This window comes from Poromitra crassiceps (genome assembly GCF_964638095.1).
Source record: "Poromitra crassiceps genome assembly, chromosome: 19".
Taxonomy (NCBI): Eukaryota; Metazoa; Chordata; class Actinopteri; order Beryciformes; family Melamphaidae; genus Poromitra; species Poromitra crassiceps.
This window is the reverse complement of record NC_139646.1, coordinates 27,825,188-27,849,521: the sequence shown is the minus strand read 5'-3', so window position 1 is coordinate 27,849,521 and position 24,334 is coordinate 27,825,188. Positions and strand designations below refer to the sequence as shown.

Genomic DNA, 24,334 nt, shown 5'->3' with positions numbered 1-24,334 from the left:
GGTCTTTATTAGAAATATTTCTGTGACAAAAACTCCGGGCATTCTGTATCAAAATCTATCCTTCAGTAAGGACAAACATAATCACATCACTAGACTAGACATGCTACTGTGGGTAACTTCACTCTTCCTAAAGTAAGAACAAATGCTATGAATGAATGGTCATGTATAGAGGTATGAATGGTCATGTATAGAGGTATGAATGGTCATGTATAGAGGTATGTTCGAATGGAACCTGCTCCCCAGAGACATCTCTAAAGAGAATGGTAAAACAAAATTTAAATCGTTACTGAAACAACATCTCAAATCTTAAACTAAATGTATAATGTGTTTATGGAAAGATAGACTGAAACTGGTGTTATGTTAAAAACTGCTGAACTGTTTTAGCGCACTGATATTGTATGTCTGATAACATATACCTTATATGTTATATATTGCACTACTTAAGTTACTGTACTTTTACTATTTTGTGTATTGTATTTTATGTATTACTTTACTTGCTATGTGATCGGACCCCAGGAAGAATAGCTGTAGCATCCTGCTGCGACTAATGGGGATCCTAATAAACTAAACTAAACTAAACTCGGCTGGACTACTGTAACTCGCTGTATGTTGGCATCGATCAGTCGTTGCTCCGTCGCTTGCAGCTGGTCCAAAATGCGGCTGCTCGACTCCTAACTGGCAGCAAGAAGCGAGACCACATCACGCCAATCCTGGCCTCACTCCACTGTGTGGCTCCCCGTCCGCTTCCGCATCCGTATGAAATCAGCCCAGAGCCTCGAGGCGTTTAAATCCCTGCTCAAAACGCACCTTCTCTCCCTGGCCTTCCACCTGAGTTGAGCCTGCCTCTTGGCAACCTACTTCGTCACTTTGTCTTTATGACTTGTATTTGCTGCATTGTGCTGCACCTTGCTCTGTAGCACCTTGCTCTGTAGCTCTGTAGCAGTGTATTCTGTACTTCTGTCCTTTTCTTCCATATTTCAGTGTTTTATCTGTGAAGCACTTTGGTCGGCTTTGTCGTTGTAAATGTGCTCTATAAATAAAGTTGACTTGACTTGACTTGACTTGACCAGAAGTTTCAACCTATAGAGGGCAGTGTAGCAGCATTTGTATGCCTCCGCTGGCGATAGCCAGGCTGGAGGCATTATGGATTCGGGTTGTCCGTCCGTACGTACGTCCGTACGTCTGTACGTCCGTCCGATGTTCATTAACGCGATATCTGAGGAACGCCTTGACGCAATTTCATGAAATTTGCCTCAAACGTCCATTTGGACGCAAGGATGAACTGATTTGATTTTGGTGATCAAAGGTCAAAGTTCAAGGTCACTGTGACCTCACGACTGCTCATTTCAAGCTTTTTAATGCGATATCTCAGGAACGCCTTGACAGAATTTCATCCAATTTTCCTCAAACGTCCACTTGGACTCAAGGATGAACTGATCCGATTTTGGTGGTTAAAGGTCAAAGTTCAAGGTCACGGTGACCTCATGAACCCCATTTCCAAGCTCTTTAACGCGATATCTCAGGAACGCCTGAGAACGTAATTTCTTCCAATTTGGCTCAAACGTCGACTTGAACTCAAGGATGAACTAATTACATTTTGGTGGTCAAACATTCAACATTTGATAAAAATCTATGCAGTTAATTATGAGATATACACTTTTTCCACTAGTTGTAGTTTTCAAAATGCTTTTGTAGACATGCTCAAGAAACGCTTCTCAACGTGCTTCACATTTTAGCATGATTTACATGAACGGGCAATTCATTAGTTATAGCCAATTTAGTGTTAAAGTTTTGTAAAAATAAAAAATAAAAGTTGATAAGTTGGCCGACGTCTCGGTCAAGTGACCTTCAGATGATCTGAGTCAAGGTCACTTGACTGGAACATTGTTATTTAATAAAGTCTTGTTAAGTGAAGACAGTGTGCGGGAGTCTAAGAATCGACTCTTTTGTCCTGTCCCTCCTACTGTAGGCACCTAACCCTAACCCTCTACGCACCTGTAGCCTGTACTACAAAGCAAGATTAGTGGTTTAGCGAGGTAACTTCAGGTTTAACCCTTGTCAAGTAGTACGGACTCGCGGCAGGCGAACCTAGGATGATTGATTGATATGTGTAAAGTTTTAATCAATATTTAATATTTAATCCATTTAAATTAATTTCCTCTTTTAAATTAAAGGCATTTATATAATATACATTTATAGAAGAATAGATTGTATTGGTTAGAAGTTTAGAAATAAATCTATTTCATACCCACACTCCTTGTTATAGAATGGGGCATTGGTATTTTCAAAGTGACATGTAATGCCTGTTATGCTAAAACCATTTAAATTAATTTCCTCTTTTAAATTAAAGGCATTTATATAATATACATTTATAGAAGAATAGATTGTATTGGTTAGAAGTTTAGAAATAAATCTATTTCATACCTACACACCATAATCAAAATGTTGAAATGAATACATGTACTGGGAATGATTAGAGGTTCAATATGACAGCATTTTATTCTGGAAACGGTCGTAATGGAATTCATCTAGCAGGATGGTTTCAAGTCCGGGGTAACAATACCTGTTGATGTTATGAAGTATTTATTTAAAGTTAGTTCAGAAATAAGTGAGTTGCTTTCTCTTTCTGAAACCACAAATGAAGCAACCTTCCCCTTTATGCCCTAGCTGACGGCTATTATTAGGTAACAGGAAGCCACGGAGCAGCAACGGAGAGAGATTACAGTAACTGAAACAATAGCAGTTGTTTGAAATGCAATGCATGGAGTGATGTATATTATGATGTATGCATCTTAGTGGGCCGTGGAGTTTGATGAATACGAAGTGTTATGTAATTCAAATGTGAAATATATGCTGTTTCAGTCTGAACTGAAATGTTAGTCCAGTATGAAGAGGCAATGATATTCAATATTATGGAGGGGATAGTTGTGGTGAGATTATAAGTGTTTATTCAGTTTAAGGTTAGGGGTGATTACAAATGATATTATGTAGGCTTAAATGTGTATTACAATGAATGATTTAGAACTGTATAAGAGATTGCAATTGTGCTGGGCTTTTTGCTATGATGCCAAAATAAAAAGCAACTATTTTGCGCCAACATCTGAGTTCATCTCTCTTATTTGAATGAAGGCCCATATAAAGGTTGATAGTAGCTTCTCGTGATGTAAAAATACTAGGGACATTTGGTTTAGCCTGATGTGTCACGTCTTTATAGGTTACTCTGGAAGTCTTTGTGATGACAAGCTTAAAACGACTACTTGACAGGGAAGGTGTGTCGAAACATCGTCAGGATTAAGCAAGAATTGTCATCTCAAGGGGAAAACTTTTAACACGACCTTAACCAGTGCAGATTAACACATAGTTAGAATTAATTCCAACACCCACAACATCAGTCAAGTGCTAGGGAGAGCCACCGTTAACTTGAGTGATCTCCCCAAGGGAGCGTGGGCCACCGCTTCCGAAGGGGGGAACTACAGCAGGTCGGACTCGAGGATTGGAGGTGGTTAGCAGGTTGGACGAATCTCTCTACCCCGCGGGTTACTAGAGAAGCTAGGCATTTTATACCGTAGCAGATGTCCTTAAAGAAAATAAACAACGGATAGGCTAGCTATAGAAGGAAGAGAGATAACCTGCGTCGGTACACTGTATGGCGTATCGAGCATTATTAACACCCTGGTTTAGCCGTACTACAAAGCAAGTTAACTTCTAATCACCATGGCAACTCATGCTGCAAAGCTAACCTGGTCCCGACCAGGTTAGCTTCAGAGGATAAGATCAAAATCCATGACAGACCCATATAATCGGCTCTCTGGAGTCACTCACCATTCATATAAGATCGCCATATGAAAAATAGATTGCAGTCAACTGAGAATAGAACAAGAAAAACATTCGTGGCTCTGTAGGTTACATAATTAAATTAAGCCTACTTACCACTTTATGTCTTAACAGCTCAACGATGCGTGGAGAAATATGATCACTATTAACTCATTCATGGCCAAAGACGTGTTATCAGGAATAGCCCTCCCAGCCAATGACGTGTTTGACGTGTTTTTGTTTTTATTAGTGCAGCGCGTAGTTCAAACACTTCCCCAGCCTGTGACATGTTATCAGGTCCCTAGCCTCAAAGACAAGCCGACAACACGCGATCAAACACATACCGCAGCTGTTGTTTTGAAATGAGCAGGAGGAAAAACAGAGAAACGCGCTTCCTTGTAGAGAGGAGAAACGCCATTGAAACGCCCCTCGGCGCGCTGCACTGCTCGCCTTGCTGCAGGGCGAACCTGGATTGAGTTGTTCGCAGTAGTCAAACCCGTGACGAACATGATCGATCCGGTTCCAGCGCCTGGTCCCAAAGCCAAGCCGGACCCGTTCCTGTGTCGTGTCGCAGCATTCGTCCCAGCCCGAACGAGAGGAGGAAAACGAGCAGAGGCAGAGGAGGCTAGACGCTGATCTCAAACCAGTTTGGTGTTCCCCTCCTATGCTAATTTGCGGGGGAAGGAGGTGCGATCCAGCAGCAGCTGTGGACAGAACTCTCTCTCTGTGTGTGTGTGTGTGTGTGTGTGTGTGTGTGTGTGTGTGTGTGTCTGTCTGTCTGTGTGTCTGTCTGTCTGTCTGTCTGTGTGTCTGTCTGTGTGTCTGTCTGCACACTCACTCACACTGAGTAAACTGTATTGTTGAATGTAAAAAAAGCACTTCATGTATATATATATATATATATATATATATATATATATATTTTTTTTTTGTCATTTGTGTCATAATGAATAATATCTACATGTCTGATGTCAATACAGTTCAAAATAAAAGAATTGAGAGCGAGTTCTGCCTGAGATTGTGTCTTTTACAAAAATTGCCTTTTCTGCTGTTTCTCTTCTCCGAGAGACCTTTTTGGTGAAAACAGGGTGTATATAAATGGCTATAAGTAGAGTACAGAACATGCTAAAAGCTCACTTTTTTTCCCCTGGTGACCCAGAGACGTACATCTTCATTTTGAGGTATTGCAAATCACTTTGGTGCTAATAGATAATTTACTGTGGGTCTTGAAAGATGACCAACAATTATGAAAATCTTTGGCCTGTGCTAAATATTGGCAGTCCTAAACTGGCCATGAATGAGTTAATCACCGCAGCGCATATCATGAGTGAGGCTTCTTGCATGTTTCAGCTGGAACTGTGTCCTGTAGGTTCTATGCCAATATATGAGCAAAAATAGGCTAGTTTTTATCAATGAAAAGTATGCCCGCATCGTCTCAATTCAGTCCAGCAGTTTTCTCTTTTATATTAGGATATCATTATTATAGCCTATGAATTATTCGATCAGTGCAACCACACACACATAATGAGTGATAGAGATCATTATTCATTGAGCATGCTTTCTAAATCTATGGTCTAAATAGGCTTACAGATTGTGGAAATTTATAGACTGAGATTACACATTTAATGTAGGCTACATTTACACTCGCACAAAGCTGTTGTAGGAGACAGAAATCGCTGATCAAAGTAAATCAAATGACTGATGTGAATACAAGCGGCAGCTTTAGACAGTCCTTCCGCAGACTATATCCAACGCGGATTTTCATTCTGCCATAGGCTACATTAAATATCCGCAAAAATCTCTGATCCCACTGCGCTTTCATTGAATGAGGAAATGGGTGTGGGCGTGGATCAACTCAGCAGTTCATAATGTGATTGGCTAGCGCACCTCTTTCGCGTGGACGCGCGCCTGTGCACGAGCGAAAAACGTGCGCGTGCACAGGCAGATCCCAGATGAACCCAGCTTCAGTTATCGAGTAGAAAACCAGCGTCGTAGTATCGTTAAACTAGATAGCTTTGATCCTGTTCAGTCAAACCAGATCAAAGTGACAGATCGCGGGTCTGTTAAGACAGCTTCGTAGTACAGGGTACTGGTGCTGGAGGGACAGGACAAAACACACACACACGCACCTGGCGTAGGCTAGTGCAAAGGTCACCTTCTACTGGCGCCTTTTAGTTTGATAGTTGTAGGACATGTTTTTCTACAGTTTAGCCTCCAGTAACACAATGCAGACATATGGGAGTCATTCCCTCCTGATCTTAGCAGTGATAACATCACTGTGTTACTGTGTGTGTGTGTGTGTGTGTGTGTGTGTGCGTGCGTGCGTGTGTGTGCGCATGCACGTGTACGTGCATGTGTGTGTGTGTGTGTGTGTGTGTATTTGCCATTCCCATAACACATGGACTTGTCCGAACATGGTCAAGCTAGCATAATCTCTTGTGGAAAAGAATGTGTGTGTGTGTGTGTGTGTGTGTGTGTGTGTGTGTGTGTGTGTGTGCATGCGCACGTCGTTTGTGTGTGTGTGTGTGTGTGTGTGTGTGTGTGTCTGTGTGTGTGTGTGCGTGTGTGTGTGTGTGTGTGTGTGTGCCTGCGTACGTGCGCATTTGTGTGTGTGTGTGTGTTGAGGTGATGTAATTGTTGATATGTCAGCTTATCAGATCCATTTGGATGTGAATGCAGACCATATGGGACTTCAGCCTGTTTGTTTCTGCAGTGGAAAGCCTCATATTATGAACCAATCTGAACAGCTCTGCAGTGTGTGTGTGTGTGTGTGTGTGTGTGTGTCTGTGTTAGGGGTGGGAATCACCAGATGCCCACGATACGATACTGAAACGATACTTGAGTCACGATACGATAGTATTGCGATACGATAGTATTGCGATACTGCGATATTTTCGATATTGCGATATATTGAATATTGCGATATTTCGATATATTGCGATTTCTTACTTTTTCAACTGCAAATGATGTCCCCAAAGGAAAACTTTGTCAACATCTGGTTTATATAAGAACAATTTTTCAGTCTGTACATCCGACTTTTATTGCAGCAACATTGTCAAGTAGACAGACCAACAACTTTCATAAAGTCATGTCATAGTTGCATGCACCTGACAAACTGAACTGTTTGTTACAGTCTACTTACAGTCCACCTTAACTGGATGTGTATGTGGACTACTGTACTTATGTAGTTTTTGCAACTTCACTTCACTTACACAAAACATCTTGTGCAGCCCATTCAGTAACTGGGGAATTTGTAAATTACTGTTATGACAAAACTGTTACTGTTAAAACAAAATGAAAATATGCTACCGTTTGTTTACTGCTGGCCTTGGAACTAAAGTTTATAGTAGCCCGGTGGCCTGGCATGGCCTGCAAAAAAAAAAAAAATTTTTTTTTTGCAATATCGATACTTGGCGTCCAAATATCGATACAATATCGTCAGGCAAAATATCGCGATACTGTGGTGTATCGATTTTCCCCCCCACCCCTAGTCTGTGTGTGTGTGTGTGTCTGCAGCAGCCCTCTCTCTACAACTGTGTTTCTCAGCTTCTCAATGTCTACAATATTTATCCCATTGTATAAAAATATAGTCTTAATTAAAGCGACTGTCACTGTTGGGCAGTAACTTAGTTACTGTAATTGTATTGCTTTCCCATAGTAGTATAAGGGATTACTATTTCCAAAAAGTAAATCACTACATCAGAGTCTGACACTGTGGGGCTCCCCTGAGCCCTCGGACCGCCTGGAACCCCAAGTTTAACTCTAATAAAAAGAGTGTAGTCATGATAAAGAGTGTAGTCATGATAAAGAGTGTAGTCATGATAAAGAGTGTAGTAGTCATGATAAAGAGTGTAGTCATGATAAAGAGTGTAGTCATGATAGAGTGTAGTCATGATAAAGAGTGTAGTCATGATAAAGAGTGTAGTAGTCATGATAAAGAGTGTAGTCATGATAAAGAGTGTAGTCATGATAAAGAGTGTAGTCATGATAAAGAGTGTAGTCATGATAAAGAGTGCAGTCATGATAAAGAGTGTAGTAGTCATGATAAAGAGTGTAGTCATGATAAAGAGTGTAGTCATGATAAAGAGTGTAGTCATGATAAAGAGTGTAGTCATGATAAAGAGTGCAGTCATGATAAAGAGTGTAGTCATGATAAAGAGTGTAGTCATGATAAAGAGTGTAGTAGTCATGATAAAGAGTGTAGTCATGATAAAGAGTGTAGTCATGATAAAGAGTGTAGTCATGATAAAGAGTGCAGTCATGATAAAGAGTGTAGTCATGATAAAGAGTGTAGTAGTCATGATAAAGAGTGTAGTCATGATAAAGAGTGTAGTCATGATAAAGAGTGTAGTCATGATAAAGAGTGTAGTCATGATAAAGAGTGTAGTAGTCATGATAAAGAGTGTAGTCATGATAAAGAGTGCAGTCATGATAAAGAGTGTAGTCATGATAAAGAGTGTAGTCATGATAAAGAGTGTAGTCATGATAAAGAGTGTAGTCATGATAAAGAGTGTAGTCATGATAAAGAGTGCAGTCATGATAAAGAGTGTAGTCATGATAAAGAGTGTAGTAGTCATGATAAAGAGTGTAGTCATGATAAAGAGTGTAGTCATGATAAAGAGTGTAGTAGTCATGATAAAGAGTGTAGTCATGATAAAGAGTGCAGTCATGATAAAGAGTGTAGTCATGATAAAGAGTGTAGTCATGATAAAGAGTGTAGTAGTCATGATAAAGAGTGCAGTCATGATAAAGAGTGTAGTCATGATTGTGAAAACCAAGCAGGATCAGAAGGCAGACCAAGCGCTAAATGTGGTGGACAAAGTAAAATATCTGGGTCATATCATCAGGGATGATTTATGTGATGATGATGATGTGTTGTAAACTCTATGCTCAAGCCAACATGCTGCACGCACATTTCTTTATGTGTACAGATGATGCTCAAATGTCTCTTTCTCTCTCTCTATACTGCCCACTTGTGGTGCAGTTATAGAGGAATAAACATGAAAAAGCTCCAGGTAGCATTATAATGATGCATTTATAATCCTTCTTAAGCTTCCAAGATGGATACAGCCACACAGGGGCGCTGTGTCATCTCTGTCTCCGTACGCTGCTGGGAAAGCAACACAGTGTCGAACTTTCATAATGAAGAGTTGCCGTTCTCCAAACACAACACAGAATAAATGGATTTGTACAAATAAACCAATTAGAACTAGTAGGTTTTAGGAAAAGATTGGCTGTTTGTCTCATGTTAATAGCGCCCCCGTCTGGCAGAGTCAGGTTAATGTTTATCATCAACTAGAGTCTCTTTTTGTTTCGCTGTCCATCACTGCTGCTAAGCTGTTTTCTTGTCTTGTTGTGTTTTGTAATCCAGCTTTCCTGCATTCTCCACATCAGCCGGTCTACACAGCTACTAAACATGGAGTCATAGGCTTCACCAGAGCTATGGCGGTAAGACACACACGCACACACGCACGCACGCACGCACACATGCGCACACACACACACACACACACACACACACACACACACACACGCACACACACACACACACACACACACACACACACAGCCATATAGATAGAGGTATGTTACAGTAAATGTGCACATTTACCAGGAAGTCTATTCCTTGCCTTTCACACGGGATGTGGACACGTGACAACCATCAGCCTGACCTTCACCAAGTTATTTGACTTGTCTAACCTTAAAGGAAACATAGATACAGCAAGCTTTGTATCATTGCAAAATCCATAGTACCAGTGATGATGTCATTCATGCACAAATGACATCACTGGTTCACAACGTAGAGTGTTCCAAGTTAATGCCGGCACCAACTCTGGCCACCGGGGGCAGGGCTGGCTGGAAATGTAGATTTCCTGCTCGTTTTTCTACATTTACCAACAGATACAGCAACCCGATCTCATGGGAGAGCGTATGTATGACACGCGGGTGTTATCTCGTGAAATACATACGCAGAAACGCAGTTTCTCGTGCAGTTCAGACGCAACTTCGCCTCGTCCACCTACATTAGAAATCTATGCATAATAACTTTACATGGAAGTTATGGGGGTTAGGTTTAGGGTTATGGTTAGGGTCAGGGTTAGGTTAAGGGGGTAGGGTTTGGGTTAGTGGTTGCGAGTTTGTTAACGTTACTTGCCGCCATTGTTGCCACCAAAGTGCACGCCAAATCGCGTTTCTGCATAATATGACACGAGATAACACCCCGCATGTCATACATACGCATTTGAGCATACATATACAGCAAGGCTAATTTTGTCACAAATTTGGTCAATATTTAACGCACAAAAAGGTGTGGACCAAATTACTTCTTATTAAATTTATTTACCTTTAAACTCTAAGCAGCTCATTTTTCGCTTTGTCAATATTTGTTAAACATTTTAAATTACATAACAGTTCATATAATGTGACAACTGACAAGGACAGTACTTTAGACACTTAAAGTTGTCAAGTTGTCAAGGTACTGTGTGTGTGTGTGTGTGTGTGTGTGTGTGTGTGTGTGTGTGTGTGTGTGTGTGTGTGTGTGTGTGTGTGCGTGTGCGTGTGCGTGCATGCTCTAGGATGCAGCCTCTCAGGGGGAGTATGGCGTTCGTATCAATGCTCTGTGTCCAGCCTTCGTGGACACGCCTCTGCTGCACTCAGTGGAACACGAGGACAACATGGGCAAGTTTGTCAAGTTCAAAGATGAGTTCAAACGCAGCATGAACAAGTTTGGAGTCTTGAAGTGAGTTCAAACACACACACACACACACACACACACACACACACATACACACACACACACATACACACACACACACACACACACACACACATATACACACACACACACACACACAACAAACACAAACACACACACACACACACACACACATATACATACACATACACACACAGAGGCATCACAAAAAAGCGTTTGGGAAACACTATAGGATATCAAATTAATCTATCCACAATAACTGCTAAATATATGCATTGCCATATACATAGCTTTTTATAATAACAATAGAATTAGAAGGTACTCACTCATTTTCAGGCAGAATTGATGAGGAAAAAGACACAAAAATGTTGACAAAAAAAATGTCAGGTCTGACCTCTGTGATGTAAAAACGGAAGCAGTTTGGATCGTTTAATGCCTCTGAGTAGCCAACTTGCTGGAGGCGGTGCTAATAGCTAAGCTAAACATACCAACTTGCTGGAGGCGGTGCTAATAGCTAAGCTAAACATACCAACTTGCTGGAGGTGGTGCTAATAGCTAAGCTAAACATACCAACTTGCTGGAGGCGGTGCTAATAGCTAAGCTAAACATACCAACTTGCTGGAGGTGGTGCTAATAGCTAAGCTAAACATACCAACTTGCTGGAGGCGGTGCTAATAGCTAAGCTAAACATACCAACTTGCTGGAGGTGGTGCTAATAGCTAAGCTAAACATACCAACTTGCTGGAGGTGGTGCTAATAGCTAAGCTAAACATACCAACTTGCTGGAGGCGGTGCTAATAGCTAAGCTAAACATACCAACTTGCTGGAGGTGGTGCTAATAGCTAAGCTAAACATACCAACTTGCTGGAGGTGGTGCTAATAGCTAAGCTAAACATACCAACTTGCTGGAGGTGGTGCTAATAGCTAAGCTAAACATACCAACTTGCTGGAGGCGGTGCTAATAGCTAAGCTAAACATACCAACTTGCTGGAGGTGGTGCTAATAGCTAAGCTAAACATACCAACTTGCTGGAGGTGGTGCTAATAGCTAAGCTAAACATACCAACTTGCTGGAGGCGGTGCTAATAGCTAAGCTAAACATACCAACTTGCTGGAGGCGGTGCTAATAGCTAAGCTAAACATACCAACTTGCTGGAGGCGGTGCTAATAGCTAAGCTAAACATACCAACTTGCTGGAGGTGGTGCTAATAGCTAAGCTAAACATACCAACTTGCTGGAGGTGGTGCTAATAGCTAAGCTAAACATACCAACTTGCTGGAGGTGGTGCTAATAGCTAAGCTAAACATACCAACTTGCTAGAGGCGGTGCTAATAGCTAAGCTAAACATACCTATATGTCAGCGGAGAGGGATATGAAGCAGTTTACTCTCCTCTTCATAATTCTGCCATTACAGGAAAGAGAGGGGGAGAGCGCTGCTTGTGCTGTACACATTCTGTGTACCCTCCATGGCTCAAACTGCTGGGGGTGAAAACGATCATTTTTAAGCCTGAAGTCCAGGATGCTAGCAGCATAACATGCAATAATATAATAATATTTTATATATAATAATAAAATGCAGCCTTTTTGTGAAAACTTATGTGGTCGCCAAAATCATAAAAGTAGTGTTCATTTGTGAAGATGATCTTACTGAACACAAGGTCTAAGTATGATCAACTTTTGTTAACCACAGAGCTGATTTCACAAATCCCCTTGACTTCCACACGAGGGAGCCCTTTCCGGCTTTTAGAACTCATTCCTGTGACACTCTGTTAGCAATGCATTGTATTTCCTGTATAAACTCCCATCCTAAAAATGCAACAGTGTGTGTTGTGGTGCCGTTAGTTTATTAGTGAGTGAGTGAGTGAGTGAGTGAGAAGGCTTCTCCTCCTCTCTGAAGAAACGTTCATGCTGTTAAATTGAATCATCTCCTCTCCGTTTGGTCCCACCTCCACCCTGGTCTCTCTCCTCTCCAGGCCATCGCTGATTGCTGAGGGGATGATGAGGTTGATAATGGACACCAGTCTGAATGGAGCAGTGATGAAGATCACCTGCTCCAAGGGAATCCACTTCCACACGTATGAACCTCTGTCTGCCTGAGTCATGACAGAGTGGACTCTAACACACCAGAAACACGGTTCCCACACATTTTCATGGATACATTTAAAAACTTTTCAAGGATCCATAATATAATGTCCATGTAATGTGAGGCGGTGACTCTGAATCAATACACAATTATTACAAATAGAACACACTATAGGATTCGAAAAATATTTATAAGAAATAGAAGCACTAAAATCCAGCTCCAGAAAATAAATTTGCTGCTGTTATGTTATGTTATGTTATGTTATGTTATGTTATGTTATGTTATGTTATGTTACGGAAGATTAACACACAACAAAATTCCATGACTTTTCCAAAACTTTCAATTATTCTACTAATTCCGGTACTTTTCCAGGCCTGGAAAATGAGATTTTGGATTTCCATGACTTTTCCAGGTTTTCCATGGCCGTGGGAACCCTGCAGAAAGCAGTTTAGAATAACAGGCATTTTGGCATTTTGATGGATTTGATATTGAAACTGTACCAGTGGAACATTAGATTTTTTTTTTGGTGGGGGGGGAGGGACTATCAAAATGACATCTGAACAAAGCCTGATCATATAAACCTGAAACAAAATAACACTTGAATACTACCCCCCAAAATGTTTGCATTCATGCTCTCATAACATGGAAATTAATAATTCTCTTCGTGAAATCTGGGCCTGATTGTAGCTATCCTGGAATACTGGGCCTGGCTGATTGTAGACATGTTATCAGGAATAGTATGATCTTCCTGTCAGATGGTATAATTATTAGAAGTAAAACAATGCTACACACATAGCCCACACATCACACATACACCTCACACTGCCCTTTTGACTGTTTTACTGTTTTTACTTGTCCAACCGTCTACTTACACACTTTGGTCGCTGCCCCCCCCTTTCTTTGTTCTTTTCTTGTTTTTACTGTTGCTTTTCTTATTTATTGTTTGCTTGTTTGTTTCTCTTGTCTTTGTTTATATTGTGTGCTTTGTTTTTATTGTGAATATTGCTTCTAATTTCTGAGGTAGAGACCCCGAATAAGCCTGTCTCTACTGGCACATGGCTTTTTGTTGTTGTTTCCCTTTCTTTGTTTCTGTATTTTGTTTTTAATATGTGCAAATAAATAAATAAATAAATAAATAGGTAAATAGTACATGAATAAATAAATACATAAAAATAAGTTGTCATCTTAACTTTACTGCAAGTCTATGTCATAGAAGAGTACTGTACATGGTCCGGTCAGGATAATGACCTTTGGCAAACCAATATGAAAAAGAAAGAGTTTTCTGAAATGTGGGACTGATCCCTTCTTTTGGACGTTCTCTCTTGTTATCTGAACACTACGTGAAGATGCAGAAACCGTTTCACAATCTCGGTTTCCCCCACCCACCTCCATCTCCTCTCCTCCAACACACATCCTGCTGAGGCCGACTTCTTCACGCAAACACACTCTCTCACTCTCTCCTTTGTCTTCATCCACCTCACTTCACCTCGTAGAACTTCATCTGCTCATCGATCAGCTCAACAGGTGAGTAAACGATTAGCTTTCTTTAAACATGTTCTCATACTTGATGTTTAGACAGACATGATCAAAGCAGAGGTTTCATGCTCTCTTTCATCTGCCTCTCAAAGTCTTTTTGATCACTTCTTGTAGGTCTCTCTCCTCCTTTACCCTCTCTGGTCCACTTGTTTGACCCTCCCCCCCACAAAGCTCAGCCCTCCCACTCATCCAGAACTTACTTCTCTTTTCTTTATTTCTCTCCATTCTCCTCCCCATGTGAGTGACCTCAGCCTCAGTGACTCGCTGACTGCTAAACTTCAGATATCCCAGTGGTTCATTGAAAATAACTTATTTTTTTATTGGTATTGGTAAATAAAGGTATATTGTATATTGATAGATGACACTATGAACCTAACCTCACCATATCTTCCATTCACACTAGCACATGTGTGGGCCTAGTGATTATTGGAAAACAGTTAAAGTCAGGTCGAGGCTTCTTGATTTTAACTGTGTGCAATAGGGCAAAATCATATACCAGGTGTATACACATAATAATGATAGGGGCATTGATGGGCAGTTGGGCAACCCCTCCCCACACACACACACCACATTTCACCTTATATTTTTATTTCTTTTCATGTAGAATGTCTTTTATTTTTACTAGTGCTTATTTTATAAAACATTTTCGTTTGTTTCATCATTGTTGTATTGTTTATTTAGGTAAGATACCTTTATAACCTTGTCAGGGTTTTTACCTCACCTGCACAATGTACCAAAGTCTTACTCTTTTCTCATACCAAAGACATCTTAGAGCCTTTACTTGATGATTTCTTTGATTGAGAAATCTGATCCGGAACCAAATGACAGTGATTTTGATATCATGATTTTGATGATATGTGTGGAGAATGAAGTCAAACACATTTCAGAGGCTCTACTTTGGCCAAGGCCGTGTGTGTGTGCGCGTGCGTGCGTGTGTGTGTGTGTGTGTGTGTGTGTGTGCGCGTGCGTGCGTGCATGCGTGTGAGGCTAAATGTCAGTATAAATATTGAAATCTGATACCAAAACCTGTCCCATGTTCCTTACACAGTAAGGGCATCAGCTTTCAAATCTGTCATCTGGTTGTTGATATGATATCTCAGCAATAACGCGGCTATCCTTGCAGCTAAGCTATGCAGAAGAACAATTATTTGTTATCAATGGTGCATGTTTTTTTGTTGCTCCAAACTTACCAGGTGAGCAACATGTAGGAACCGTTTTTAAAAAGCAATACGCCCATGAAGCTGTCAGTTACAGTGATTTTACAACAGCTAAGAGTGAGAAAGTGGCATGCAGGCTTAGAACCGCCCTTAGCTTACATTAGAACCGCCCTTAGCTTACATTAGAACAGCCCTTAGCTTACATTAGAACAGCCCTTAGCTGCCCTTAGCCTACATTAGAACAGCCCTTAGCTGCCCTTAGCTTACATTAGAACAGCCCTTAGCTGCCCTTAGCTTACATTAGAACAGCCCTTAGCTGCCGTTAGCTTACATTAGAACAGCCCTTAGCTGCCCTTAGCTTACATTAGAACAGCCCTTAGCTGCCCTTAGCCTACATTAGAACAGCCCTTAGCTGCCCTTAGCTTACATTAGAACAGCCCTTAGCTGCCCTTAGCTTACATTAGAACAGCCCTTAGCTGCCCTTAGCTTACATTAGAACAGCCCTTAGCTGCCCTTAGCTTACATTAAAACAGCCCTTAGCTGCCCTTAGCTTACATTAGAACAGCCATTAGCTGCCCTTAGCTTACATTAGAACTGCCCTTAGCTTACATTAGAACAGCCCTTAGCTGCCCTTAGCTTACATTAGAACAGCCCTTAGCTGCCCTTAGCTTACATTAGAACAGCCCTTAGCTGCCCTTAGCTTACATTAGAACAGCCCTTAGCTGCCCTTAGCTTACATTAGAACAGCCCTTAGCTTACATTAGAACAGCCCTTAGCTGCTGTCAAATCACTGTAAACCCTCTATTAAACAATAAGTTAAAGCGGGAGAGAGAGAGGCCCTTGTCATTTAAATTCTGGTTTCCTTAGTGAAACAAGTAGCTACCATGGTTACTGGCAGGTGCAGCACTTTGCGGAGGAGTTGCAGCAGGTTGCTGCTGCAAAGTGGAGGGTAACTATGTGTGCTGTGGTGCTATGATGCTATGGTGCTACGCCACAAGATCTGCACACTTCCTGTTTGACACAGAGCACATAGAAACAACCGCTTCCTGTTCAATTGTGTCTGTGCATGCATGGGTCTGTGTGTGGCACTGTTACCTCCTTTCTGTTCATGCATGGGTCTGTGTGTGGCACTGTTACCTCCTTTCTGCTCCTTGTTGCATTTCAGTGCTATTTTTTGACTAGATAAAATGACGTCATTTACACACATGTGCAGTATAACTGAGCTGGCAAACAACACGTCAAATACAATAGTACATCAATAAGCCATCTATTAGAAAATTATGTCACTGAAATATTTTTTCATTTTCATTCACCTTTATTTAACCAGGAATATTCCCATTGAGATTCAGAATCTCTTTTACAAGGGAGTCCTGGCCAAGAAAGCAGCAATAACAAGTTTCATATAAGCATTAAAAAAAAGTTCCACATAGAAGAAGAGACACAAGACAACAAATGACACCAGACAATTAGCAGTGTTCAAGAAACGCATGTGTGTATTCAGTGTCAAATAGTCCTTAATCATGTTTTTAAAATCTTCTAGTTGAATGTGACTGGAGCAAAAACATTCAAAAGCACTTTCACCAAAGACCGTGCGGGTTCGAGGAATGATATACGTCATTTGTCTGCAAGACCGAAGGTTGCAGCTACTGTTCGCTTTAGGAGTCAATAAGGAACACAAATATTCATGTAGCATGGTCTTATAAAGAAAAATAGAGCACTGTTCCATTCTGCGGTTGTATAAGACGACAGATCAACTTTATTATACAAACTGCAATGATGATTCAGAGACAAATCACAATGCAGCATGGTACACTGAATCTAACATTTTCAAGGAGGATGAATTTGCATGCATATATAAAATATCACCGTAATCAATTGCTGATAAAAACGTCGATTGGATTTTTTTTTTCATGCACTAAAAGAAAAACATTTGTTTCTATAGAAGAAACCCAACTTCACCCTGAGCTTTTACTCGATATGATGTTTAAAAGACACATTGTCTTCTAGGAAAAAGGCCAGCAGGTAGGCCTACAGTATTTGTAAGTTGAGACTTGTTCAATCACTTTGTTTTCTAAAGTAACAATTTGATAGGTGCCATCGTCAGCTGTCTTCTTAGACCTTGAGAAGCACATCATTTTGCTCTTGTCAGCATTTAGTCTCAATTCAAAAAGATTCCTCCGAACAACATTAAAAGCACAATGCAGTTCCTTGATTGCACTCGTTAAAGATGAGGCAGAACTGTAGATAATGGTGTCGTCCGCATGACAATGAAATTTTGTATTAACAACATTACACATAACAACAGGGACGGCTTTAGCTCAGGAGGTAGAGCGGGTCGGCCAATGATGCAAGGGTTGGCGGTTCGATCCCCGCTCCCTCCCAGTTGCTGTCGTTGTGTCCTTGGGCAAGACACTTAACCCTCCTTGCCTGGAGGGGCCGTTGAGCGGCGATGTGTGGCTGCCACGCTTTCGAACCACCGGTACGAATGGTGTGAACGAATAATGATTCTGTGAAGCGCTTTGAGCACTTGGAAAGGCGCTATATAAATCCAATCATTATTATTATTATTATTATTATAACATTGCAACAGAAATGATTGATATAAATTGTAAATAAAATAGGCCCCAAAATGGATGCTTGTGGCACACCAATTTGTATATTGAAAAAGCTATAAAATGAACCATCAACGATGTGGCTTTGGCAATAGAGAAACATTTCTATTCTATTCTATTCTTAGTGCACTATTTAACAAGAGGCTCTGCACAGTGGCTATTCTATCACCTCATCAGTATCCTGAGAGAGCTCTGTGACTCATTTACAACCTGTACATGTTTGCTTTAGTTTCTTTGACACCCACCAGCTGACATAAAGGCCTCACAAATAACCAGCTGACCTAAAAGGCCTCACAAATAACCAGCTGACCTAAAAGGCCTCACAAATAACCAGCTGACCTAAAAGGCCTCACAAATAACCAGCTGACCTAAAAGGCCTCACAAATAACCAGCTGACCTAAAAGGCCTCACAAATAACCAGCTGACCTAAAAGGTCTCACAAATAACCAGCTGACCTAAAAGGCCTCACAAATAACCAGCTGACCTAAAAGGCCTCACAAATAACCAGCTGACCTAAAAGGCCTCACAAATCATGACAAAGGTTTGCTTGGTTTAGCTAAAGAGAGAACAAAGGCCATAGAGAGCCTTTGAGTGACATCAATGTGCTCTCTGGCGGCCAAGGGTCAGGGGTCAAGGGTCAAGGGTTCCCAAACTGGGGTACATGTACCCATAGGGGTACGCGGAGGTACTACAGGAGGTACTTGAGAGAAAGGGGAAATGGAAAAATGTAAGAATAAAAGAAATCTGCTCAGGAGGTACTAATTGCAGCTCTTTCACTCGATTTCTTATTTTGTAATGTTATATTCAAATCTGCAAAATGTTGCATAATGCTAAATGTTGTAGTCGGGTAAAGGGGGAACTGAACTGAAGCCAAAAGGTTTGAAACAAATGGGTTAGGTCACACTTCCATGTGATCACATGACTTTATTTATATGTCAAACTCCAGAGTGGACCAAGGTCTGGATCCGGACTACAACTGCAGTTGTAGTTGTGAGGCGCTATAGCCAATTGTTGCCACAGACTGAATATGATCACCTCCACTTCCTCCTCTCTTCTCCAGTTGCTAATAACAGCTGCTATTTATTATGCTTGTTGATTGAATGTTGTTTGGATTCTAATTAGCATGTTGTCTCTTTTTTCCTATCTCCTGCAGAGTCACTATGAGGACCGAGGCCTTGCTACCTCTGACTATACTCGGGCTGATTTTCCTGACTCTTGCATCTGCAAAGAACGGAACACGCAGCAGCCAGCATTCCTCTTACACCACCGAGATCACCAGCCTTACCACTTCATCTCCCTCCACTACCAACGAGACAATCACTTCACCAACATCTAAAGAAGCCACAACCACCGTCCCCGAGCAAAATGAAACCACCCCCGTGTCACCATCATCTCCATCCTCGTCCTCCAGTGGTGTCAATCTAGATTCAAGTAAAACTACAATTAGTACTTTGAATACTCAAAAGTGAAAATTACCATCTGAGAAACCTACTCAAGTAAAAGTTAACATAAAAAGTACAAAAAAGTGCCTGGTTAATAAATTACTCAAAGTACAAGTTACTTTTCCATTTTAATCGTTTTTTAGGGTGTGCGGGGCAGTGCAAAGTAATTATTTACCATCTTCATTTAGCAACTTCTTCAAATTTAATTCACAAATTCATTCCTATAGAGAGGCAAAGTGACCGCCTACTTCCTGCTTCAGCACTGTACCAGAGATTTTCATCCGCCATTTATTTTCCCATAGACATTTCGTAAAATGCTTATAAAAATAGTTTTACTTGTTCAAACCAAACGGTACAGATATATTTAGAAACAGGAAAGACTGCATAACATGTCACTAGATTACGAGCTCGAAACGTTTTTACAAGTTAGGCTATGAAAAGTATCTTTCTAAAAAAATAAAAATCCCATGGCGGCTGCAGGAGTAAAGTCAGGACACTCCCTCGCTAGTGAAGGGGGCGGGGCAAGAGGGGATAGGGGCCCGTAAAGTCCTAGAGAGTCGGGGTTCAAGGGCTAAACTATTAGCCGTGTTGTTGAGGTACCCCTAAAACATTGCCTAAAGTGCCATAAGGCTGAATGGCCAAAACCACCGCGCCGTGGGCTTCATAGTATTTGCGCTTGTTTACTCATGTAAATAATGCGTTAAACCTGTCCTCCTGTCATCCCCAGATACCCGCCCGTCTGCTTCCCCTTCACCAACCACCAAGCACAGGAGCTCTCCACCGCCGCTCTCCACCCCCGCAGCACGAGGCAGCACTACCAGAACAATACTTTTGACCATTCTGCTCATCATCATCCTGGTGGCCATAATGGTGGGCTGCGTCCATCACTATGTGACCAGGGAGCGGCGGTCCGACCCGGACAGCTCCGTGCCCAGGCTGCTGCTGGGCGTGAGGGAGGGGCTGAGGGCCCGGATCGGACACCTGGAGGACCGCATGGGGCTCCGCCTCTGGCCCAGGGGCAAGAGAGGAGGGGAGGAGGAAGAGGAAGAGGAGGGACCACGGGAAGATGTGGAGGAAGGAGGGAACGGTTCAAGGTTATTATAGTTTCACATTTTCCCTTCGTTTTTTATTTTGACTTTGACTTTTTGTTTTCTATTTCGGTTTAGTTTGAATTTGTTTTAAAACAGGTTTGCTAGTTTAGTTTAGTTTTCATCTTTTGAAAATGTTTTAGTTTAGTTTGTATTTGTTTCACGAGCGCGTCGTAAAAACGTAGTCTCTTAAAACACACGTGTCGGCTCTCACAATTTTCAAATGCTTCCGGCTACACGTCTGTATCAAGCTGGGAAAGGTTGGTCGAAACGGAAAGAGAAAGTCAGGTAAGATAACGAGCGATGATATGGGGATGGCCCGGATGGCTCCGCCCACCTAAAGGTGATTGGATGATATGGGGATGGCTCCGCCCACCTAAAGGTGATTGGAGAAATACGAGTGGATGTCCCACCTACAAAAAAAAGGGCGGGACATCCGCTGATCGTGTTTCTCGATCACCTGCTTTGGTTCGAACTTCCTCCGGTCTGAAGCGTTTTTCCCCCCAACTTCCTTTGACCAGGCTCTGTGGGTGTGAAGTACAGACTGGATATGACGCATTCACAGAATGTAAAAGAGAGACTATAAAAAGTCAACAAAACATCATCCTGTTAAAATAATAATAATAATAATAATAATAATAATAATAATAATAATAATAATAATAATAATAATGATAATCACTTAGGACTCAAAAATACTGCTAGGCTTATATATGAAATAAATTGACAAGACAAAAATGAAAGATTTTCTCTAGCTATAATCTTTGTTTTGTAAACCCACAATACGAATACAGTTTCAGTTACAGGTAACATTTTTGAAACACAAATGTTTTTTTCACACCTAGGTTTTGATAATAACCGATGACAATAACCTTTACTTGGAACAGGAGCGATGGTGGGGTGGGAGGAGAGAGCGTCGAGGCTGTGAGGAATGCAGAGGAGGAAGACGACAGCAACTCCTCAGATGACTACTCCAGCATGGAGGGCTTCGACCTGCAGGAGAGAGCCAAGAGCCGGGCAGAGGAGGAGCAGAAGGAGGAGGAGCAGAGGGAGGAGGAGGAGGAGGAGGAGAGGAGTGCCCCCCCGAGCCCCTCCGTGGACCCACTGAACCACAGGCAGAACGAGGGGGTAGTGCTGGTCCACAGCGGGAAGGACGGCACAGCGGGGGATCTATGTGATGTCACCGTCCTGTAGAGCCGAGGTTCTGAAATGTTTTTCAGCCAAGGACCCCCTTACAAGATAGAAAATATACCGGGGACCCCCTCATTCTGATTTGTGATTTTGGGCTAAGCTTAATTGTTTCCACGGTAACGTGCTTGACTTTTTAAATTGATAGGTTTGTTAGATTAGAATGTAATCCATGAACCATTTTAGATTTAAAGCACAACACATTTTCCTTGAAACTATGAAGCTTTTGCAACAAAAAAAGGGTTTTATTTTTATTTTCCTGAAAACTTTTCGCAAAGTGCCACGGACCCCCATTTGAGAACCACTGCTGTAGAGGTCAGTGTGGGCAAAATGGAGAAGTTGTTCATGAATTTTAGTAGCCTGGTAAAAAAAAACATCCTGGTAACGTGACGTCACATTCTGCTTCACTCTACGTATCGCCCGGGGACTTCCAACCACGCACATCGACTTCCTGAAATGACAATGTAACTGGGCCAACCAGGAAGTGCATGTAGCTGATGATGAAGCTTTCCATCTGGATTCATTTCATGCATAATTCTGCACATTTTCTGAAAGCTTACAGATACGGATGAAACGGCGCAGTACCACACACACATTTGACTCTATACTGCCCACTAGTGGATGTATTACGTGAAAGACACATGGAAGTATGTGGGCACTGGGCAGTGATGGTTATTTCGCATGGAAACGGAGTATAATTGGGCCTTAATCAGGGATCGAGCAACAAGCAGTAATGTTAGTAGTAGGTGGTAGTAGTAGTAGGCTACTTTAACAGTCATAACCTTATTCAAGTTAGTACTGTAACAGTCATAACGTTTTCGCCATTCTTCAGAGTGGATTTGGATTTGACTGGATCCAACGCTGATTGGCTGAAGGAGTTGTCTGTCAAGTTAAGTATACTCCCGCCCACTGAAATCGCTGCGTGTGAGTGGCTGGAAGTCCAAACTGATAGGTAGCGAAACAGAAGGTGAGGTCACGTGATCAGGACGCTTTTTACCAAGCTCAAAGTTGAGGGTTAAAAGACAGGTCATGTTTTTAACCACATGGTTTTGAAAAAGGTTGAATGTTTTGAAGATATTCTGCATATATATATATATATATATATATATATTCTTCTCCACAAATTGAAGGGCAGCAACATCATGACACCTAAGTAAGTTTTTTTAAGTTGTTTATTTTATAGAAAATTGTTGCCAGTCTTTGTTTTAAGACATCCACATGATATATATGCGCTTATTTTGCTACTTTTCTACTATTTTTCTATTTCTTCAATATATTATGTTGTATTTCTTGTTGTGATGTTTTCCAAGGTGTATTTTCTAAAGTGTGGTTCGTACCATGACTTGTGATTTATGTGTGGTACTATGGAATTTTATTTTAAATGTTTACTGTACATCTTATTGTGATTTTCCATTTAACCCAATCCAGTGTAACTCTTCCCTGATTGGTCAGGTCACACTGATTGCCTGTCCAGTTAAACCTGTGTGCTGGCAGATCAACCCTGATGAAGGCAGCTTTGTTGGCTCTGTTAGTGTCTCATTCAACTTTAGCATGGCAGCAATGAGTGTGCATCTACTTTGATTATTTTGAGCCTTTGTTTTTACAGATGAACTGACATTACAATAAAAACTGAAATATCTTCATTATGCTCTCGCAATTATTTTCAAAGGAAGAATATAAGGCTTAAACCACGTTTTTCCCTGCTTACTTAACTCTTCGGCAGTTAATCTACATATTTGTTCTGCCCATAAGGGACAATGTGAAATATCCCCTTGGTTCCTTGCATTAGACATTTGAATGATAGGCCTTTTTCACAGCAGTCATGTTCTGTCTAAAAGACAGGAAGTAACACAGGTGCACCAAACATTAATTGGGGTTTCCAAATTCCAGTCCATTTAGGTGTTCCAGTGCTGGGGGCCTAATTAATGAGGTGGTTGCACCTGTATGTACCCCGCCTTTTAGACACAAAATGGCTGCTGTGAAACAGGCCCACTATTTACCCCGCCTTTTAGGTACAAAATGGCAGCTGTGAAACAGGCCCACTGTATTTACCCTGCCTTTTAGACACAAAATGGCAGCTGTGAAACAGGCCCACTGTATTTACCCTGCCTTTTAGAGACAAAATGGCAGCTGTGAAACAGGCCCACTGTATTTACCCCGCCTTTTAGAGACAAAATGGCAGCTGTGAAACAGGCCCACTGTATTTACCCTGCCTTTTAGAGACAAAATGGCAGCTGTGAAACAGGCCCACTGTATTTACCCTGCCTTTTAGAGACAAAATGGCAGCTGTGAAACAGGCCCACTGTATTTACCCCGCCTTTTAGAGACAAAATGGCAGCTGTGAAACAGGCCCACTGTATTTACCCCACCTTTTAGAGACAAAATGGCAGCTGTGAAACAGGCCCACTGTATTTACCCCACCTTTTAGAGACAAAATGGCAGCTGTGAAACAGGCCCACTGTATTTACCCCGCCTTTTAGAGACAAAATGGCAGCTGTGAAACAGGCCCACTGTATTTACCCCACCTTTTTGGTACCATTGGCAACTGTGAAACAGGCCAAAGCTTGACAAAGATCCTGTGAAGATCGAAACGTTGCAATAAAAAACCATTGATGGAGCCTCAGTGTGCGGACTTTATCTTTTTGTTATAGTTACCTTTTGTCCAGCACCTGTACATCTTTTGGATGTGCGCATATTTGTC

At 41.5% G+C, this 24,334-nt stretch overlaps 2 protein-coding genes across 2 annotated transcripts in view; both read left to right on the top strand.

Annotated features, from left to right (window-relative positions):
* The window catches only part of hpgd (15-hydroxyprostaglandin dehydrogenase), a 31,035-nt gene extending 17,257 nt beyond the window's left edge, over window positions 1-13,778 (top strand). The window contains exons 5-7 of the mRNA XM_083656001.1: window positions 9,185-9,261; window positions 10,389-10,552; window positions 12,501-13,778. Of these exons, the coding sequence (XP_083512127.1) occupies window positions 9,185-9,261; window positions 10,389-10,552; window positions 12,501-12,624 (365 nt within the window). The 3' untranslated portion in view covers window positions 12,625-13,778. The remainder of the gene's footprint in view (window positions 1-9,184; window positions 9,262-10,388; window positions 10,553-12,500) is intronic.
* An 87-nt stretch (window positions 13,779-13,865) lies between these two features.
* Window positions 13,866-23,276, top strand: LOC310793763 (uncharacterized protein). Its single transcript, XM_083655650.1, has 4 exons — window positions 13,866-14,134; window positions 19,069-19,346; window positions 20,085-20,451; window positions 21,333-23,276. Exons 2-4 carry the CDS (start codon window positions 19,076-19,078, stop codon window positions 21,637-21,639), a joined length of 945 nt encoding a protein of 314 aa, XP_083511776.1. The 5' UTR covers window positions 13,866-14,134; window positions 19,069-19,075; the 3' UTR covers window positions 21,640-23,276.
* The last annotated feature ends 1,058 nt before the right edge of the window (window positions 23,277-24,334 follow it).